General features: G+C 46.5%; 1 protein-coding gene across 1 annotated transcript in view; it reads right to left on the reverse strand.

The window, feature by feature from the left end:
- The window catches only part of PCSK5 (proprotein convertase subtilisin/kexin type 5), a 471,153-nt gene that overhangs the window by 102,686 nt on the left and 347,705 nt on the right, over positions 1-20,762 (reverse strand). Inside the window, exons 21-22 of the mRNA XM_040449255.1 lie at positions 7,750-7,852; positions 1,913-2,049 (exon numbers count right to left, since the gene is read on the reverse strand). Coding sequence (XP_040305189.1) covers positions 1,913-2,049; positions 7,750-7,852 — 240 coding nt within the window. The remainder of the gene's footprint in view (positions 1-1,912; positions 2,050-7,749; positions 7,853-20,762) is intronic.

Here is a 20,762-nt window from a genome sequence, read left to right on the forward strand (position 1 = left end):
CCCTTCCCTTCCCTTCCCTTCCCTTCCCTTCCCTTCCCTTCCCTTCCTTTCCTTTCCTTTCCTTTTTCCTTTCCTTCTTTTCTTTTCTTTTCTTTTCTTTTCTTTTCTTTTCTTTTCTTTTCTTTTCTTCTTTTTTTCTTTTACAAACAAGGAGAGACTTAAAGAGGTGGAGAGACTGGTTTAATATCTTCTAGTTCATCAGTAACCAAGCAGGAAGTAGGTCCCCTCGTGGCTGGTTCTGGCATTCTTTCTCCTGAACCATTGATTCAGTTATATTGTGGGCCTTCCACCTGCCGAATGCTCTCCTCGCACTCGAGCTGGTGCTCGGTTAGACACTGTCCGCTGCTCTTATAGGACATAGAGCTTTACGGACAAGACAGATATCAAGTTTGAGGACACCTGTAAAGGGGTTAAGTGGAGGGTCTCAGGATACACGTATGGAGCAGTCCCAACTGAGACGGGAGATTGGGGCAGCCCTCATGGAGGGAATGAAGTTGACACGGAAACCTAAAAAGGAAACAGAGGCCAGGCAGACAGCGAGCGGGGAACATCTCCATTGAAGCAGTTTTGCATCCCGAGAAATTCACATGCCCACAGGAGGAAGTAGGTGCAAATAATGAGTGGTAACAGTAGCAGTAAGGGTAGTAGTTAATATTTACTGAGTACTGTTCATGTGGCCAGCCTGGTTTTAAGTGATTTGGTATTTTATCTCATTTAATCTCATTTCATTTTCATAATAACCTTAAAAGTAGAAACCCTTTATCACCCTCTTCGAGATGAGGAAGGACACAGAAGGAGCAGCCTCGCGAGAAAATTTGACATAGATCCATTTTGTTTACGTAAGAAACGCAAAAAAAAAAAAATTAACTTGCACCAAGAAATGCGTTGTCCCCCATTTTCCTGCAAATGCATGCTGCTCGCGATTTGTTCTTCATTTTTCTTGGCTTTATCACAAGCAAGAATAAAGATGAATCATTCTTTTTTTCCCCGGGACAAAGCAAAAACAGAAGCAAGAACGAAAGCCCGGGTTGTTCTTTGAAAGTTTTCAATATTTAAGAAAAAGTTTATTTATTTTGAGAGAGAGAAGGAGTGGGAGGGGCAGAGAGGGAGGGATAGAGAATCTCAAGCAGGCCCCACGCGGGCAGCGCGGAGCCCTACGCGGGGCTTGAACACGCGAACTGTGAGATCATGACCTGAGCAGAAGCCAAAAGTCAGACGCTTAACTGACTGAACCACCCAGGTGCCCCTGAAATTTACCAATTCTCAAACACGGCTTAAATGTTAAAAGTATCATGGGAGTCAAATAAAATATGAACCTGACTCATGTGAGGTCAACGTTGGGGGCAGGCGTATGAGGGGAGTCAAGGGTCAACCTGCAGAGGACCTTTGAGATCACGGAGTATAATCCAGTGAGAGCAGAGACTTAGACTTTTTAAGGTGCGACACAAAAAGTTCGATTTTTGTGTTGAAACCATTCCTTTGTTTCTACAGTAGGGCTCTAACAACTTCTAAATGGCATAGCTCAGGGCTGAAGAGGCCTTAACACAGCGTCTATTTCAATATTTCTCTTAAAGACTGAGTCCATCTTCCTTAACCTCCTAGCTTTTCACTTTGACCTCAGGAAATCTTAGCTTCACTGTCTCATGTCTAACACCATGTCTGCATGACCTTTCTTTCCCCTTCTCCAGAAAGACGCCTCGTAGCTTCTCTCTCATCTCCTTAGGGGCAGTGAGTCTGTGTCTACAATAATGTGAACTCGCTTCCCGACCGGAAGCAGAAGCTTCAAGGTCATACACACTCTCCAGTGAACGGCCGCCTAATAACCCCTTGTCCCCGGAGATGAGGCTTCTGAGTCAAACCAAATTATGGCCAGTGGGAGAACAGGAAGAAGAGAAGAGCCGGATTTCCTCACCTGCTCCACAGGAAGTGCAGTTGGAAGGCTCATTTCCTTGGCATTCTTGGCAGGTGTAATGGCACAAATGGCATTGGTTCTGAAATCCAAATTTCCCTGAGGGACATTTGAAAACGCAGTGGCCGTTGTCAAAAATCCTAGAGAAAGAGCAGATTTCAGAGTTTGTAAGGGTGACTTTCTGGAATGGCTGTAAGTGTTAGGACATGTGGTGTTCACGTTTCACTGCACAGGCTTGGTTTCATCGTTCCAGAAACAAGGGCGAATGCCTGGGACTGATCATCTTAGAACATGTGGAATATTAGTCATGTACCCATCCTTGGCCCAAGGTTTGGACCCAACAGCAGGCATGCCAGAAACTGGCTCAGGATGCAACCGTGATTCTGGTTCCAAACAAGCTAACCAATGCCTGCAGGGATTAAACCCATATTGTGGGGCCCGGCCAAACGTAGTCAACAATCAGATGGAGGTCTTTCAACTTTCAAGACATTAAAGAGGCCTCTGGATCCAGAGGCCTTGGAGAAAATATTATTCCTTTAGTTATCAGCATGCCCACACTTTACAAGGGAGATGTCAATCAACATCAAGGGCTCTCAAAGGGTAGAACGAAACACTGTCCTGTAGCTTACATGCTACTTATAAACTTGGCCTATGCATATGGCAAGTGATCAATGAACTGATTTTGAGTGTCATTTTTGCAAGCACTTCTTGATGTATCAAGTACCATTTTTTTTTTAATTTTGTTTGCAAACACCTACAAGGACCCCCCCCCCCCAGATGGGATAGCGTGTGGGCTTATAAAACCTTTGACTTTATACACATACAATCCATACCACAGTATTTTCATCGTTTTGCTGCTTTTCTTCCTTTGCAAAGTAATTCCAAGAGCAAATGTGGTTAAGTAAGCGGTAGCCAAGAATTTGGCTCTTTCAGATACAAAATGTTCCCCAAGTGCTAGAGTCAGATAGGTAATATGGATAGATCAAGTGAGCTGTAGGGCTCCACCCCCAGAGTTTCTAATTCAGTCGTCTTTGGGGGAGGGAGCTGAGAATTTGTGGTTTTCCAATTCCTGGGTGGGGCTCATGCTGCTGGTCTAGGGAGACATTTTGAGAGCCGCTGTTTTTCCTTCAGCAGAAGAATGAGACAGAATGGAGTACTGTGGAATCTGTTCAATGATTCCTAAGTAACACCGGCGGTGCCCAATTGGGTCCGTTAGAGCTTCCTTCCGGTAGTCGTTACTGTATCCCTTGTGAGGTGAACTGAGCCCGTAGTGCGCCTGTTTCCCCTGAGGGTATGACGTTGGCATCCGGGCCTGAGAGAGTGGAGGGCCTGTCAGCAAAGGTAAGGCTTCTTTCTCTCTCTACCACCTCCTTCCACCCGAGCTGGATGTATCATGGAAGGTCAGGTGTAGGCCCGGGGTGCCCTGGCTTGGCTGAATCCCACCGTTTCCATAGCTAGAGGCGGCCCTGAACTGGAAATGGGCATTTCAGTCACGGGTTGGGAGGAAGTTGGAGCAGGAGCAAGGCGACCTGACCTAGCGTGTTGCTTGCAATCTTCCAATGCGTCGCCCGGAAAGCCCGGGTCATTTGCATCTGTTGGGAACGATGGGAAAACCACCTGGTTCTTGGGTTCTCCGCCTTTCAGGTTCCGGTCACCATCCCCAGCGCTCCTGGAGTGAGCCATCCTTTTGGCCACTGCAGAGCCTGGAGTCCCAGCCCTAAACAGACACGTAGGCACATCTGTTCGTCCGTGTCAAAACAGATGCCCTGCACCATGGTGTATGATGAGAAGGCTGTGCTCCCAGCCCAGACTTGAGTTGACGGCACTAATGCGAACTGGGAATATCCCAGCCCCACCCTGGCTCTGGTTTCTGAGCTAGAAGATTTTTCAAGGGATAATTTGGATGGGACTATCTAAAAACAAAACAAAACAAAACACCAAAAAACCAAAAAAACCTCCCTTTAAGAAAAACTGCGTAAGAGCTTTCTGAGGTTTTTAAACAAGGAAGCTGCTAGATGCTCTCCTGGAAGGGAGAATGGGGACATTTATTTGTGAGGATTCTTTCCCCCCGCCCCCCCCCGCCCCCCCCCCCCCCCCCCAAACTCAGTTGAAAAAGGGATGAAAAGTATATCATCATGTTTGTCTTTTATAGAAAGAGATGACGGATTTGTTTAGGGGGAAATCATTTCTCTTGGGAGAGGTGATCTAATACTCTCCATGATGGGAACCATTTAGAAGCATCCAGAACGTGGGGGTGGTGGGCTGGAGAGCGAAGCCGATGGTGTAATACTTCTGTGTTTATGTATGGAGGAGGCTGCATTTCTCACTTGAGTACTTGATTTTAAGGAAATGCCAAGCACATAATTGTGCTTTGAAATACCTGCTTTCATATCGACCCTAAGGAAAGCACAGGCGATATACACAGTTTGTTGTTGTTGTTGTTTTAATATAAGAACGCGATTCTTTTTAGAGATCTAAAAAGAGAAGGAAAACCGTCATGCTTAGGTAAAGGCACTGAATTACATCATCCCCTCCATCCCCCATCCTCGTCGAGGAAAATTGCTAAGGAGCTTGAGAAAAGTACCATTTTAAGTGGCACAGATTTTTCCACTGACAGCAACAAATCTTCCCTAATGGAGGAGAATAGATACCCCGCTCTGGGCTCCATGGGGCTGATGACAATTTCCTTTAAAGCCAACTCAAGCCATCTCTAGGACAGCCAGTCATCCAATCTGTGGATTTCTGAGAGTCAGGCCAGCTAATCTCTGCAGGGGAGGCATTTCTTCTCCCAAGTCACACATGTTCTTAGCCTTTTCGTAAGCAGCGAACCATTTCAGAGCAGTGAACAGCGCTTATGGAAAGGAAGGACTTGGCAAAACCGAGTGCTAAAGAGTTGGGCAGAGGTAATGTTCTCAATATTGGCACTAAATTTTCTAGACATCCAAGCGTGTGTGTCGTGTGTGTGTGCACACGCGCGTGTGCGTGTGATGGAATTGGAACAGAAGAGCAGGAACGTCAGGGTTAGCTGATCCTCTCTGCTGGTTATTGGTTTGGCCTAAATAAGCTATCACAAGGGCCCTTAGTATAATTTCTTGGTTCTTTAATGTTAAAGCAATGAAATCTGGCCAAAAAAGTCTTTCTTTACCCCTGAATGCAGTGAAACAGGTCAAACAAAACATTTGAGGGTGGGTCAGAACAGAAGTAACTTTTAATGCTTTTAATGAGTTCATTGGGTCTATCACTCCTTCAGTTCTGGGTTGGGCAACCAGCTTGGGCCATCAAGATCATGGCCTTGCAAGGGTGAGCATGTTGTTGCAAGTGCCGAAGGGGGCACTCGCTTCCTGCAAATTTTCAGTGGTCTCTAAGATGCTAAACCCAAGAGTTTCTGGAAATGTAAAGAGAGAACTAGAATATGAAGAGAGGGCTTCCTAAAGTTTGATTTCCTAAAGTTGGAAGTTATTTGAACTTCAGGATTACATTATTTTTTAAAAATGTGTCAAGGGAAAATGTAAACATACTTAAAATAAGTATACATACAAGACGTAACAGTACCCTTCCCCCTGTATTCACCTCGCAATTTCAGTACATGGCCAATATTTATATTCCCATCAATTTACTTCCCTCCCATATTATTTTGAAGCGAACCCATATTTAAATATTAACACTCCTCTCCTAGATAAAAACTCCTTTAGGGATGATCTTTTCTCTACCAGGACTAGAGCTATCCCAAAGCTTAAGGCGAGGAAGAGACTCCGACAAACCCACTGTCCTGATTATTCTGTTTGTCTCCTTACCCCTAACGCTTGCGTCAGATCCATTTTTTGTCATTCTCTGTCCTGCTGTGTCCTGTGCCCACTGGAAACTGCCTTCCTGAGCTCTTTACCTGAGCTACCTGTAAGTATTCGTCAACCTTGCACCTAACTCAGAGCTGGACACAAAGCAGGTGCTCCAGACCATCTTGAATGGATCTGATTCCACTCAGGGAAACGCTTTGGAAAAGACTTAAGAAAAATACGTTGCTGCCCAAATAAGTCAACACCATCATCTTTCAAAATAGTTTTTTTTTTTTTTCTCTTCATCCTTGTTCTGGGAAAATGCAGGTGAACAAGAGTCAGGTGAACAAGAGGTCGTTCATTGCCAAGACATGATGCCCTTTCTTGCACATATTTGCAAGTTATTTTCCTCAAGGAAGAGACATGAGCAAAATGGAGTGCTCAGGGAGACGAGCAAAATATTCTTCCTGGGAAACAAGATGTCCTTGAGAGGACACCTTAACTCAAGATCCACGCACACGCTTTTCTTTCTCCAAGAGCTAAATCATGGGCTGCTTAAGACAGTTACACTACCCCAATGGCCGTGGAGCTGTATCTCCTTTCGTGTACCAGTGGGTTTCAGTTTTTTAAATGGCTAGTTGCGGTTGTAGAGTTTTTTTCTCACTTTTGATGAGCCTCAGACAGTCATGACTCCTGCAGTATATCCTGGACGATGGTAGCTGCCTTAGTAAACGAATGCTAGTAAGTTCCCTTAGTTCAAAGTTGTCCAAACATGGAGTGGAATTTGACTGTTGATGCGGTAAGGAGTTAGGAGAAAGAGGACGCATATTCAGAATGATGTCTCTACCTGAGAGTATGTCTTGAAACTGCTTTAAGGCAAACCCAATATTTAGAGGCATAGATATCTTGAAGAGACCTTTGGAAAATGTCACCGCAGTTAGCACTGAAAGTTCTTAAAGCGGTTCTTGTGTGCCTGTTCCCTTTCCTCCCTCCATCTCTGCCTTCCTTCTTTCTCCTCCTGAGGGAGCTATCTGGAAAGCCAAGCCCATGATGTTGATTACACACTTTATCAAATTCGATTCAAGGCACATGTCTTGAATTGTTACTGTGTGTTGATCACTGTGGGGGACGAGGGAGACTAACCCACACGATTCCCTCTCAGGATATTCTAGTCCTGAGGACAAATGAAATGAAATGGCGGTTGTCCAAAACAGAGGGAATGTCCATCCTAGGGATTCACCTGATGCTGGAACAGCCTCGTCATACTGGTCTGGAGAGAGACTGCTTCCTACGTATCTAGCAGAGTGGTGATGGGGCTATTCATTCGAACATTCAGTCGGCCAAAATATTAAGTGCTCCACTCAGAGGAGTGTTGACCAAGAGTCCAACAGGCTTCCAACTCTCTCCACTAGAAATTCCCAGTGGATTAGCAGAGATCCTCGTCCCATTCCAATACTTGTTATTTCCCCATCCATTCAGCTACCAAACATTTATCGAGTGCCTACTGTTTCCCTTGCACTGTGATAGGTGATGGAGATACAAAGGTGAGTATCTCAAGGGACTTAGGGAAATACAGCCCATCTATAGAGATACCGAGATTTGTAACTTAATGTTTCAAAATGTCACCGGTGCTCTTATAGAAGTTTATACAGAGCACAGGAAAATGTAAAGAGGAGAAGGTTAATTCTGCGAAGAGGTCAAAATACCTTTGTAGAATAATTCACCCTTGAACTGACTCTAGAAAAATGAGTAGATATTTGATCAGCAGATGGAGATAATGGGTGTGCAGAAGGGGTTGTAGTTGTCAAAGGCACCGTCGTCTTCATGGATGAAAGCCTCTCTAGTGTCCAGGGAGCTGGTTCTGGGAGGGGGTACTGGGCATCATGGAGAGCAGATGTTACAGAGGTGCGCTGTGGCCAGACCGTGGGGAGTTTTTGTGTCATGGAAAGGTGTTTGGTTCTTTTTCCTGCAGGCCCAAGGGGGTGTCTTTAAGGTCGTAAACGCCTCCTCTCTCCAACCTGCCACCCGTGAGCTCCCAACCACAGGAGGTACTGAAAGGCCACTCACCTTGTGACAGGGCAGCCAGTGCAGTCTTCCTGAGTGGGCCCCCAGCACTTGGCACACGAGGCGTCACAGATCTGGCAGTGGCCGTGCTCATCGATGTATTCTCCTAGGGAACAAAACCTAATTGTTTACCTCGTCTCCACATGGCAGCGCTGCCTCGGCCGTCAGTCTGAGAGCGGCCAGATCGCTCCGTGGCTGCCCGAAAGCAATGGAAACAACACAGAGAGGAGACCTTGGATGGCTTCAGTTGCCGGTCCTAAGTCCTGACCTTATAATAACAACTGCTCCTCTCCCAAGGGCCTCGGAATTTGGAACCTCAAAAAGTTATGAGGCAATGACCTAATTTTGGATCTAGTCAACATGTGTTACGGATTAAATAAGTACAGAGAGGCCAAGGGGGGCTTCTCATAGGACCCCTTTACTGAGCTTCTTCTGACTTGCCTGTTAAGGGCTGAGAATGCTTGGACCCCAGAGACCTCTGTTACAGCCTTGGTTCAAGTCAAGCAACAAGCAGGACCCACCCACAACTCCGGGGTTATTATGGTAACTAGTCAAGAAGCGGTAGTCAAAGCTTGGGTAACATTTGACAGATGTGAGCTGCATCTCACCCCGAAAGAGTAACAATGAAGAGATAGCCACAGAATTCTTCACTGATTTGGAAAGTCTCCTTCCCAAGGAAAAACACATAGGAGGCCTTTCCACTGAAGCACGTGTAGCTTCCCAAACTTCTTCTGAACATGTAAGAAATTACTCTCCCAGCAAAGATGGTGGGGACAAGCCAGCCTCTTTGAAGGTGATCATCCGGTGATAAACCAATGATGGGTCTCATTGAACCCAACCCTCTACTCACACTACACAACGTCTTCTCCCCCCCACGGTCCTAGAAGAAATCGAGAAGTTTCTTTAGTCTGATCCCAAGAGTCACTCTGTATGGTTTGGAAACCAATCACGCACAGAAAACATGGCTTCAGATTTCAGGAGAATCACTCCACCCCCTGTAAGTATGTCTGAACATTGTCAATCTGACATCCAGCCAGAATAGGGAGGTAGCAGTTCCTCACGCATGGTTTAACCAAGTCTTACTGAAACTCTAAGATTTGCTGCCTGATTTATTGTAGTTGCTTTGAAGCCATGGAAACATAGACTTGACTGGTGAGAAATTGAAGGAAGTTCACCCCTCTGCATTGTCCCATGGCTTTATTGAACTAGGTAAGGTTACTAGGTGAGGTAACCTTAGATATATAAATCCTTCCCTTGCCCTAACCACAAAAATGAAAATGAGGCGGCAGGGAGATTTTGTCCTTCCATACAGAAAAAGCCTTTGATGTAGTTACTCTGTGAGTTTTGTTAACTAAAGGGGAAAAGTACATATTCGGAGCAATGCAATTATCTAATAGCGGCATATCCTGCACATCCCAGACTCTGTTCTTTGTTGCTCGGTCGTTGCCAAGGAATCTGATATATAACTTTTCATTTTTTTTAAAAGAAAAAATATAACTTTTCATTTTTTTATTTTCGAGAGAGAGGGAGAGAGAGAGAGAGACAGAGACAGAGCACAAGCAGGGGAGGGACAGAGAGACAGAGGGAGAATCCAAAGCAGGTTCCAGGCTCTGAGCCATCAGCACAGAGCCCGACGCAGGGCTTGAACTCATAAACCGTGAGATCATGACCTGAGCTGAAGGCGGTCGCTTAACCGACTGAGCCACCCAGGCGCCCCTGATATATAACTTTTAGAATGGAACCATAGTTTTTAGCTCAGGAGTGACTCCCGGGAGCCCAATGCCCCAAAGAGTGAGTACCCAGTGGGGGCAAAGAATGCAAACGTGCAGGTTGTTCACTGCACAAGGTGCCTGTCCCAGTGGCCATGTGGAAGCAGAAATCCAGCCCATGTTCATCCCACCAAGCCACGCACTCTGGTTTGGCTGTCTCTGCCTCTGCCCCTGTAGGGGACACCTTTTGCTAATTCACACAAAGGTATTAGAAATGGACAACTTGCATTCTTGGTCATCAGAAAGCTTGGTTTCCAAGGGAGAAAAAAGCTGGGACTTCTGTCTAGTAGGAATGGGTGATTTCAAGTTGAGACTGCCTCATTCAATATAGGCCTCATGTTTATATGGCCTTTTATTTATTCGGGCTCCCCATTCTACCTCCTAATGATTGCCCTTGCTGTAATCTCTTCCACTTTTGTCACAGTGTGACTTTTGCCACAACCAACTGAGTAGTGATTATCAGTCCAGACACTCACAAGATAAAGGCAGACCTGGTAGGAACGAGTAGATCTTGCCTACATCGCGAATGCTAATAATTTGTGTTTACGGAGCTGGATGGTCGCTATGTATCTTTCCAAAGGCATGTGCTGAGTGGAAGAGGAGTGAGGGATGGTTTCCAGAGGCTTCCAAACACAAAGAAAGTGTATTCTAGAGGAACGTAGGATCATAGATTATTCATTTGTTCGTGCATTCGTTCCATGGACACTTTTTGAACATCTATGTGCTGGGTAGTAGGTGAGATTTAGACATATACAAACAGAAAAGAGCCTGCTCTTCGGTCCTCAAGGATTTTTGAGAAGAATGATTTGAAAAGAGATCGTTATAATCCAAATGCTAGCCGGTAGCCTTTCACTTCCTTGGACAGTCTAGATTAACATCTAGAACAGAAAAGCAAAGGCATACACACCAGACTGTCTGCTCTACTGGTACTTTACCTTGACATTCACGCCTATAGGAACAGACACAGGGATTTGTTTTTCCGAACTCTTGATAGCCATCCACCTTAATTTCCATGGTGTATTGGTTGCAACACAAAGGTAGGATTTTAAGCTAAATGCACCTTGCTCTGCTAAATCAAATGCCATTTAGATAGTTCTGAGAGTTTTTCCATTTCTATACCCAAAGTCTCCTTTGTAATTACAGAGGATACATGGTTAGGTCAAGCAAATGTTATCCAGATAGTGCTGTAAACATTTAAAATTCTCTGTAACTCTTATTTGCCTCCTCATTGGCTTCCATAAGCCAGTAGGTGGCACTGATACCTTGGCTTTGTACTTGATCTGCTCAACCACCTTAGATCGAATCGTCACTTGAAACTGCCCCATGTCTGAGATTTCAAATAACCCTCCCAACACACCCTTCTAATGTTACACTACGACTCTAGCTCACCCCGCTTGATCATTCTTTTATTCACCTTTCCAGTTACCTCTTCTATTTCCTACTGGGGCTAGGCCAAAACTTCCCAAGACCCAAGTTCCAGAATTCCAAATTCTTTCTCAGAAGGTGACCTCACTTCCTAATTTGCTGATGAGGTACTGAGTTTCTCCAGCATCCTTTCTCTCAATGCCAAAATTCCTCCCTCTCTCTTGATTGTTCACTGGTCTCTTCTCTCCATGGAAGGTATGTACCTTATTCCTGGCCATTGTTGGCCGTCCACCTCATGTTCTGGAACTTTCCCCACAATGGTTTTCCACCAGCCTCTTTGCCTTCAATCATTTCTTCACATCTCCCATCATCCTCCTATCTACAAAAGTTCTCCCTAAGCTTAGACCTTCCCAAGCACTTTTCTTCCCTGATGACTGACTCTTAAAACATGTTTTTCCTTCCTACCACTTAGACCCAAAATGGAGAAAACCTTCAGAACCTTGACACTTATGTAAGTGAGTCAGCGTGGGACAGCTTAGCTGTGCACCTCTCTCAGCCTGCATGCCTCCTAACTTTAGAGCAAGTGCTGGCTTTAGAACAGACGAGAATCGAGGGACCTGCCCCGATTTTTATGATTATGTAGATGTCCAATTAGTTACAGAAACAACTGTCCCCAACCCCAGCCCTTGCAGGCACAAGTTTCCCACTGCACATTTGAAACCAAAAAAAGCCAGATTCCAAGGACATAGTGGAGTTGGTTTTTTTTTTTTTTTTTTTTTTTGGTTGTTGGAGCAGCAAATTCTTGTCATCTGTCTTCACTGCACAATGAAACTAAATGTTTATGACAGGCGTGATATACAAAATTCTTGGAAAAAAATCACTTGTAGCACAGACTTCAGGGGCCAATATTTTGTTCTCCACCTCATCCTGCAAGCTCTTCCTTCTGGTGTCTTCATCTATTATTCAGTCCAAATTATCTTTCTAATGTGATCACAAAAATTCCATTCTCCTTTTAGTTCCTTTCTCGTCTCATCCTGTAATAGTTCGAAGGACAGAGAAGGGTGTCTCCTGGGGAGAGGTGATGTCTCAAAAGTTGAAGACATAGCTTAGAAAGGCATACTTCTCCACTGAAAAATTTACAAGAGGGGCGCCTGGGTGGCTCGGTCGGCTAAGCATCCGACTTCGGCTCAGGTCATGATCTCACAGAATGTGGGTTCGAGCCCCTCGTCGGGCTCTGTGCTGACAGCTGGGAGCCTGCTTCAGATTCTGTGTCTCCCTCACTCTCTGCCCCTCCCCTGCTCAGAGCCTGGAGTCTGCTTTGGATTCTGTGTCTCCCTCTCTCTCTGACCCTCCCCTGCTCGCGTGCTCTTTCTCTCTCAAAAATGAATAAACCTTAAAAAATTAAAGAAGAAAAAAAAGAAAAATTTACAAGGAAGTGGCTCTTGTTCTACCTCTTGATCACATTGCCCGGCATGTTTGTGTTAACGGATCCAACTTACAAGTAAACTTTATGAAATCATCCAGAATAATAGGTAAGCATTTATTACGTCATCCACAGCTACCAAACATTATGGAGACTCACATAAGAATAATTTTTACGCAGGGGTGCCTGGGTGGCTCAGTCAGTTGAGCGTCCGACTTCGGCTCAGGTCATGATCTCACGGTCCGTGAGTTCGAGCCCCGCGTCGGGCTCTGTGCTGACAGCTCAGAGCCTGGAGCCTGTTTCAGATTCTGTGTCTCCCTCTCTCTGACCCTGCCCCGTTCATGCTCTGTCTCTCTCTGTCTCAAAAATAAAGGTTAAAAAAAAATTAAAAAAAAAAAAAGAATAATTTTTACTCATACATGGCCGGGATACCTTCCTTCCTCCTACAGAAGGGCTAGGCTTTCTTGTGTACTCTGTAATAGCCTTTATGGACTGGAACCAAATTTTTTGCAGCATTTAAGAAAACACACGTTGTGGGGCGCCTGGGTGGCGCAGTCGGTTAAGCGTCTGACTTCAGCCAGGTCACGATCTCGCGGTCCGTGAGTTCGAGCCCCGCGTCGGGCTCTGGGCTGATGGCTCAGAGCCTGGAGCCTGTTTCCGATTCTGTGACTCCCTCTCTCTCTGCCCCTCCCCCGTTCATGCTCTGTCTCTCTCTGTCCCAAAAATAAATAAACGTTGAAAGAAAAAAAATTTAAAAAGAAAACACACGTTGTATACATAAAAATACTAAATAAATCAATAAACCCATAAGTAGATAGCGATGTGAGCGTGAAACAACTTTTTAGCAAGGGTGATTTGTAAGAAAGAATGCGAAGAACATTTGATGAGACATTAGCCGTTTGGTTTGGGTCAGGTTATTTCAGGGAGCAACCTCGGGATCCTGAATTATCTGGAGGCTTCTGTGTACGTGCTTTGTCACCAGAATGCCAGGGAATCATGGAGTGTGACTTCCCCGAAAGACTCTGCAGCCCCAGGCACTAACCAAGTGCCGCTATTTCTTTGCAAGGATGCCAATACCTAGTTTCCAACTTAAGATACCGCTGTGTGAAGACGGTGTCCGTGAAAAGAAATCCATGCACTTGTTACTTTTTACCAGCTATAATTAATACTCAGGAACACTTTCAAGTTATATACTAATGAAATAATTTGGTTTTTAAAGCCTCGTTGAGCGTGCCATTTCATGGCCAGGCTCAAAGTATGAGGCCGTCCAGAGAGCCGGCAGCATCTTCGCTTACGAGTTTACATAATTGTTCAGCCTCAAAAAGGAAGGAAGTTCTGGCACGTGCTACGACGTGGATGGACTTGGAAAATGTTAACGCTGAGCGAAATAAGCCGGTCGCCAAAGAACAAATGCTGTGCGTTTCCATTTATGTAAGGTACCTGGGGTGGTCAGGTTCAGAGCGCCAGGAAATAGAATGGAGGTTCTTAGGGGCTGAGGGGGAGGGGGACATGAGTTATTGCTTAATGGGTACAGGATTGCACCTGGGGAAGATGGAAAAGTTCTGGAGATGGATGAGTGGTGGTGTGACTATAATAAGGACCAGAACCGTATACTAATAATGGTTAAAAGTGTAAAGTTTATCTTAGAGATACTGCCCCTCCCCCTTGCCCCAAACAAGTCTATACACCGAGTTTGTTCCTTACCAGGCCAATACGCAATTTTAACCCCAAACCTCAGGATCATCTGCCCTGTGGGGATGTGGCCAGAGAGCACCAGCCATCTTGGGGAGCCAGTGTGTTGAACTGAGTCTTGGGAGATGTCCTGTGCTAATGGAGGTCAGTGGAGAAATGGATAAAGCTCACGAAAACGGAGACGTCTGGCTGATGGAATCCTCGGGTTTTGTTTCGTCTTGTTTGTTGTTGTTGCTCCCTTTGGGAACTAGAGGCAAACTAAACATCCAGCAGGTAGAAAGAGAGGTCTGTTCCCACAGCCTGGAGGTGTCTGGGAGCCACCGCTGTCCCATTTTGCCCTCTCAACAGTGACTTCCCTTTTCCCTCCCACCCAGGCTTTTCTGATCGACCGGACTTCTCCTTCCCGGTCCCCTTGCTTTTTTTAATTCTCAGATGCCCTGCAATGCTACTCTGGTGCCCCCATGGGTTGGCGCCCCCGCAAAAAAAAAGGATGGATCGTGAATTGTGGATCCAACACACGTGCAAAGGTTTGGTTTCCTCCCGCCTGCGTGTTGTCCAAAGAGCAAGGAATTAAGAGTTGATCCTTTTCGGGGCGCCCGGGTGGCTCAGTCGGTTGGGCGTCCGACTTCGGCTCGGGTCATGATCTCGCGGTCCGTGAGTTCGAGCCCCGCGTCGGGCTCTGTGCCGACGGCTCGGATTCTGAGTCTCCCTCTCTCTCTCTGACCCTCCCCCGTTCATGCTCTGTCTCTCTCTGTCTCAAAAATGAATAAACGTTAAAAAAAAAAATTACCAAAAAAAAAAAAAAAGAGTTGAGCCTTTGCGTGTCCACCGTTGTTTGGTCCCTGACCACAGTCAGGCTGCTAAAAAAAAAAAAAAAAAAAAAAAAAAAAGCGTATCCAAAGTGAAGCTTTGGCCAACACACCTGAACGTAGTGGTGATGTAGCAATCACCACTACATCGGTGAAGTTTCCATTCACCAACACCCGCTGTATTACGTTCTGTTCTATATAACGTTTAATCCAGACAACAGCCCTTTTATGAATGAGAAACGGAGGCTCAGAGAGATGAAACATCTTGCATAAATTAATTCGGCTAGGTAAGTGACAGAGTTGGGCTATGACCCAGGTATGTCTTAGCCGGAGTCCAGACTCTCTTCTGCAGTGTTTCCCTGGTATGGATTCAATTCCCCTTTTGGTGTTCCGAGTAGCTTTGCTATTTATAAAAAAAAAAAAAAAAAAAAAAAATGGACCTTGAGCACAAGCCTGGTCTGAAGCGTTTGGTGAGGTAAGGGTATCGGAAAGGAATTCACTGTGAAAACAAGTGAACTTTGAGCCGGCACATTGTACAGAGCAAATTTCCTCAATGATTGAAAAAACTCTCCAAATTTATTTCCTCTGAGAAAGTGGCCAGTATTTATTAAAAGGCAATTCTGTTTATCCCAAATTGAGAGTTTTACAAGCAGTTTGGTCTGTCCACTAGATTAGAAGCTCCTGAGAGGAAACCCAAATGGTATTTTTGAATGAATAAAATAATTAATTGGCGCTCTGCACAGGAATTTTCTATACTGCTTTAACTACTGTCCAAAAGCAAAATAAACGGGCTCCTCAGAAATCATTTATAACCAGAATTATAGTAATCTCTCTCTGCTCCTCCAATTTATATGAAAATCTAGTATAGATGGATTGGTCCTTGTATATCTTTTCCTCAATTAGGAGAATTTTGCATTGCCTCTGTGTTTGTGAAACTCCCTCTAAGATCTAGCTTAAGGATGCTAAAATTGAAAAGACACTGAACAGTTGGTTGTAAAACCAGACAGAAGAGGGGACAAAAGGCGTGAGTGTGATTAGTGTCTGCAATTAAATAAAATAAATAAAGCCTATCATCGAAACTGCGGGATCATGAATACATCCTGTAAGTACAGTATGGTAGATGGAAATCGATTTATTGCCCATTTGAGGTGTGTAAAATGTCTTGCTGGTCTCTTCATTTCGTGGGCTATCTTTATTATTTCTGAAAGTGAGCCTAGAATTTTTTTTTTCAACGTTTATTTATTTTTGGGACAGAGAGAGACAGAGCATGAACGGGGGAGGGGCAGAGAGAGAGGGAGACACAGAATCGGAAACAGGCTCCAGGCTCTGAGCCATCAGCCCAGAGCCCGACGCGGGGCTTGAACTCACGGACCGCGAGATCGTGACCTGGCTGAAGTCGGATGCCTAACCGACTGCACCACCCAGGCGCCCCAAGAATTTTTTTTTTAAGTTGATTGATTTATTTTGAGAGACAGAGCACATGCACGTACAAGGGAGGGGCAGAGAGAGAGGGAGAGGGAATCTCAAGAAGGCTCCACGCTCAGCATGGAGTCCGACAAAGGGCTTGATCCCACGTCGGCGACATCATGACTTGAGCCGAAATCAAGGGTCGGGCGCTTACCTGACTGAGCCACCCGGGTGCCCGGAGCCTAGAATTTCTACAGATTCTCTAGTGCACTCAGTCCCCCTAGTCTTTGGGTTTGATGCTATCCCAATGCTCCCACCACTTGTGGCCGCAGTGGGACCGCTCCCCTGGGGGAAACTGTACATTATCCGATGCGTTCACAGCGAGGGGATCCAGAGATCAAGATACAGGGACACAAGTGGGTGACCGTCATTTGAAAGAATGACTCATTTATCTTTTGGAAAACGTCACCGATGACCCGAGGCAGGTCACACTTGGGCGAGGGACACCGAGGCAGACTAACCGAGAAAGGGAATGACTTGGGTGGACAGAGCTCCCGTGTGCACCCCAGTGAGCACTGTGCTATGGAGCCCGAAGGGCTGTTCCGCATCCTTTCACTCTGGAGGTGATGAAGGATGGCAGGTGAAACTATCAGGACCATCGAGCCTTCCCGACTAGCTCTCGAACTAAACAGGAGTTTTCGCATGCAGATCAGATCGGTTAAAGCCTAAAAGCCTTCCCTGAGGAGCTTAAAACCCAATGTTCTCCGTGGTGGTTGGGGTCCTGGAACACAGGCATGAGGATGAGGCTTGTTATCCTCCACTTTCGTTTCTATGGTGACCCAGGGAGCCTCCCTAACCCACGGTTATTACTTGCTCTTAAACCCTGCAAAGTACAGCTGCTGGCCCGTCCCCCACGCCAGTACCCCAAGGGAGGGAACATCCTCAAATTATCCTCCTTTTCTTCCTCGGCAGCCACAGGCTGCAGAAATGTTGGCTCCAACTTTCTTTTCCGGCGCTCCCTTAGTCTTTCCTCAAGCCTAACCTGCTGGTCTAAAGCATTGCAGCCTAATTGCTAATTAAGAGAAAGGGGAAGCTCCTGGAAGGAGGAGGAGTTTGCATCCCAAGACCTAGGGCTCCGTCCGTACGGTAGCTCTGTAGCTAGTAATTGGCTGTAGCTAGTAATTGGCTGTAGCTGGTAATTGACACGCAGCGTTTTATGGGGTCATCATTAACACTGCCCGTTCACAGGCAGTTCATGCTGCCTTCTAAGACATCTGTTGGTTTGCCTGGCGATGGGTCTGAATGGAGCACAGCACCCAGAATGCCTCAGCCCCTTAGTGACCGGGTAGGCAGTTGATTACTCGGGATGCCATATGTTGTATCGGGAGTGACCAAATTGTGCTTTCTAAAAAGCCCAAGTACGCATATCAAAACCAAGGGGGGCGGGGTGAACCAAAGTACCTGTGTGCCCGCCGCAGGCCAACCTAGTAGGAAGCCCTGGGGTTGGGCAAAGACACAAATGTTGGAGTCATCCCCGGCTGGGTTTGATGTGGGCTTCTTTCTCCAACTATCTGACGGGAAGCAAATCGCAGATTTCCCTGACATTCTTCTCCGGAGAATCGAGGACAGTCTCTCACAGGACGTGGGGAGGATCAAACGAGGAAACAGACCCCAGCACCCGGCCCCGCGGCTTTCGGAATATTAGTGACCATTATCAGGTACTGGGGGTAGGTTAGCTCATTGCACCTCCAGTAATCACGTGGGGTAGGGCCGTGGGCCTCATTTGCCAAAGTAAGGAGTTTCAGCATTGAAATGTTAACTCTTGACGCTTGGCTCAAACCCCGGATCCCAGATCGAGCCTTCCCTAAACCCCCCGAGGGCACTTGAAGACTCAATTGGCTACACAGGGTGGTGGCCATGAGGCAGCTACTCTTGCTGACCCTGTGGATGGAGAACAACCACCTCTCAAGGGAAATCAGCTGCAAGATAGCCACCCACGCAAGTTAGTGGTTATAAGCCGCCCTTTGGAGACAGCCTCCTGCATCAGAGAGAACCAAGGCAGCGCTTCCCTGCGTCCTGCGGCCACGGCGCTGCCCTTTTCGGGCTGCTGAGGCGAGAGTTTGTCAGAAGTAGGTGAACCGTGGGGAGCCGGGGCCCACAAAGCGGCCTCTTCCCGGCAGAGTTTCACCCCGTCAGGTTCTGGACGTGGGGTTCTTGGCTCTGCGACGGAGCTGGCACCACGCAAGCCCTGACTACCTGTGTCTTCAGGTGAGTGGCCGGGGATAGACTTGCTTCCAGGCTCGGTGGGTGTCAGGACAAGTCAGTTTCCTCTTTGTCTCAGGGAGGGTGGAGCCCGTCCACAGATGGAAATAAACACGGGGGCAGGCCCCTGGGTGGCTCAGTCAGTTAAGCGTCTGAGTCTTGATTTCAGCTCAAGTCACCATCTCACGGTTTGTGAGTTCGAGCCCCGCGGCGGGCTCTGTGCTGACCCACCCTACCTGTGTTCTCTCTCTCTCTCTCAAAATAAATAAATAACTTAAAAATATTTTTTAAAAACGAAAATGGGCCAGTATTGTTAGGCTGTGAGTGTATGTGTTCTGTGTGTGGGGACGGGGTGGGGTCCCCAGCCATGGGGCAGAAGGTCTCACCCCCCAGGTGTCAGAGACAGAGAGTCTCAGGTGTTTCCCTACCTACCAACCCCCTGCTGTACTGCGGACAGTCTCTCCTAGAATGTGAGATTCTCATAAAGACGTCTATATGGTTTGCATCTTATCAGAGTTTCAGACTCGGTCCAGAGCATGGAATCTGGGACTGAAACCTCACTGGGTCCCACCATAGGCAGAATGATACCCCCCACCTCTTCAAGATTCCTGTACCCCCACCCCCCCACCCCCCGTGTGCTTAGATGACTGGGAGGGGAGAAACAGGGTACAGGTGAGGTGCATGTATCTGGAACAGGTGTCCTAGATGGGAAACTTGGGGCTGCCTTGTGCCGGTTATGTCAACTTGCACAAGTAATAGAACCTCCGTCATCTCCTCTGTAAAATGGAAATAATCACAGCGTCATAAAATTGTCAGAAGGGTTAAATCGGTGAATACATGAGGTGTACTTTAAAAGATAACAGCACACAGTCGGTGCTCCATCAAAGTTAGCTGTTACGGGTCCAGGGGGCACAACCAGGTCCCTTAGATAAGCAGCACAAGAGACTGCACAAACCTTTAGAGACACTCCAAGCTCAAGTCCCTTCTTACTGTATGGGTGGCTTTGAAAAAATTATTTCACCTCTCTTCGGCTTTTAAATTTTTAAGATTTAAAAAATTAAAAAAAAAAAATTTTTTTTTTTACGTTTATTTATTTTTGAGACAGGAGAGACCGAGCATGAACGGGGGAGGGGCAGAGAGAGAGGGAGACACAGAATCGGAAGCAGGCTCCAGGCTCCGAGCCATCAGCCCAGAGCCCGAGGCGGGGCTCGAACTCATGGACCGCGAGATGGTGACCTGAGCTGAAGTCGGACGCTCAACCGACTGAGCCACCCAGGCGCCCCTTAAATTTATTTTTGAGAGAGAGAGAGAGAGTCCACATCCAAAGCAGGCTCCAGGCTCTGACTGTCAGCACAGAGCTCAACGTGGGGCTTGGACCCATGAACCGGGTCTATTTACTGCGTGGTAAATAGAAACAAAATATCTAGGGAAGATTTCATTCCTCCACCACTGTTCAGGGACCGCTTAGACGAATGGACTCTAATTTTAGTAACCATTTTATTCACTTTCAACAACTCAACAGGCGTGGTCCTGTGTAATGAGCACCGAGCTGTAGTCTGATCTATTCAGGAAAATGGCAACCCTCTGCCTTTTCACTTGCCACCCTAAACCTACAATTCTAGAACTATTAATTGACTAGAAAATTGTGGGCACCCCAAACCAATATTTGCCAATAGAGGAACAACTGACGTGCTTTTTGGGTCAGCATTATCCCTCCCTGTCATCATTCCAGTTGCCTTTCGGTGATATTGCTTAGCAATAACATACAGTTGTGACTCTAACTGGTCTTTATTCCACTCTTATCGCAGTGGTCAGGAATTGCTTACGAATTGATTTGTACAACCTTAACATAAACTCAAGAGATGTCTCTTAGGCATTATTAATATCACGAGAGGGCTCTGGCCCTATCAAAACATTCCAGAATGGTAGGACTCGATGTGCTCTGGTCTTTCCTTGTACCTTGATGCCTTGATAATCTCCTTTAAGCGTCCAGCATGGATCTCTGCGCGCCAACCACCCTGTTGAGAGCCTTGGTCTGGGGTGAAATGGCAGCCTCTACATCCCTCTGCCATATAGACCTGAGAACTTGGCTTCTCCACCTCGTCCTACAGAGACGGAGACCTCCTGTAGAGAAGAGAGGAGGACCTTGCGAAAACCCTTCGCGTTCCTCCAGCGACAAACAGCTCTGGGAAGTCTATAGGAGCCTCGAGAACAATTCGGTTCCTCTGGGAGAAGAGCCAGATTGGCTGCAAGGTAGGCACCTCAGTATTTGAGGTAAGATCAAAGTCT

Source organism: Herpailurus yagouaroundi, unplaced genomic scaffold, assembly GCF_014898765.1.
Source record: "Herpailurus yagouaroundi ecotype Mexico unplaced genomic scaffold, PumYag 199, whole genome shotgun sequence".
Lineage (NCBI taxonomy): Eukaryota > Metazoa > Chordata > Mammalia > Carnivora > Felidae > Herpailurus > Herpailurus yagouaroundi.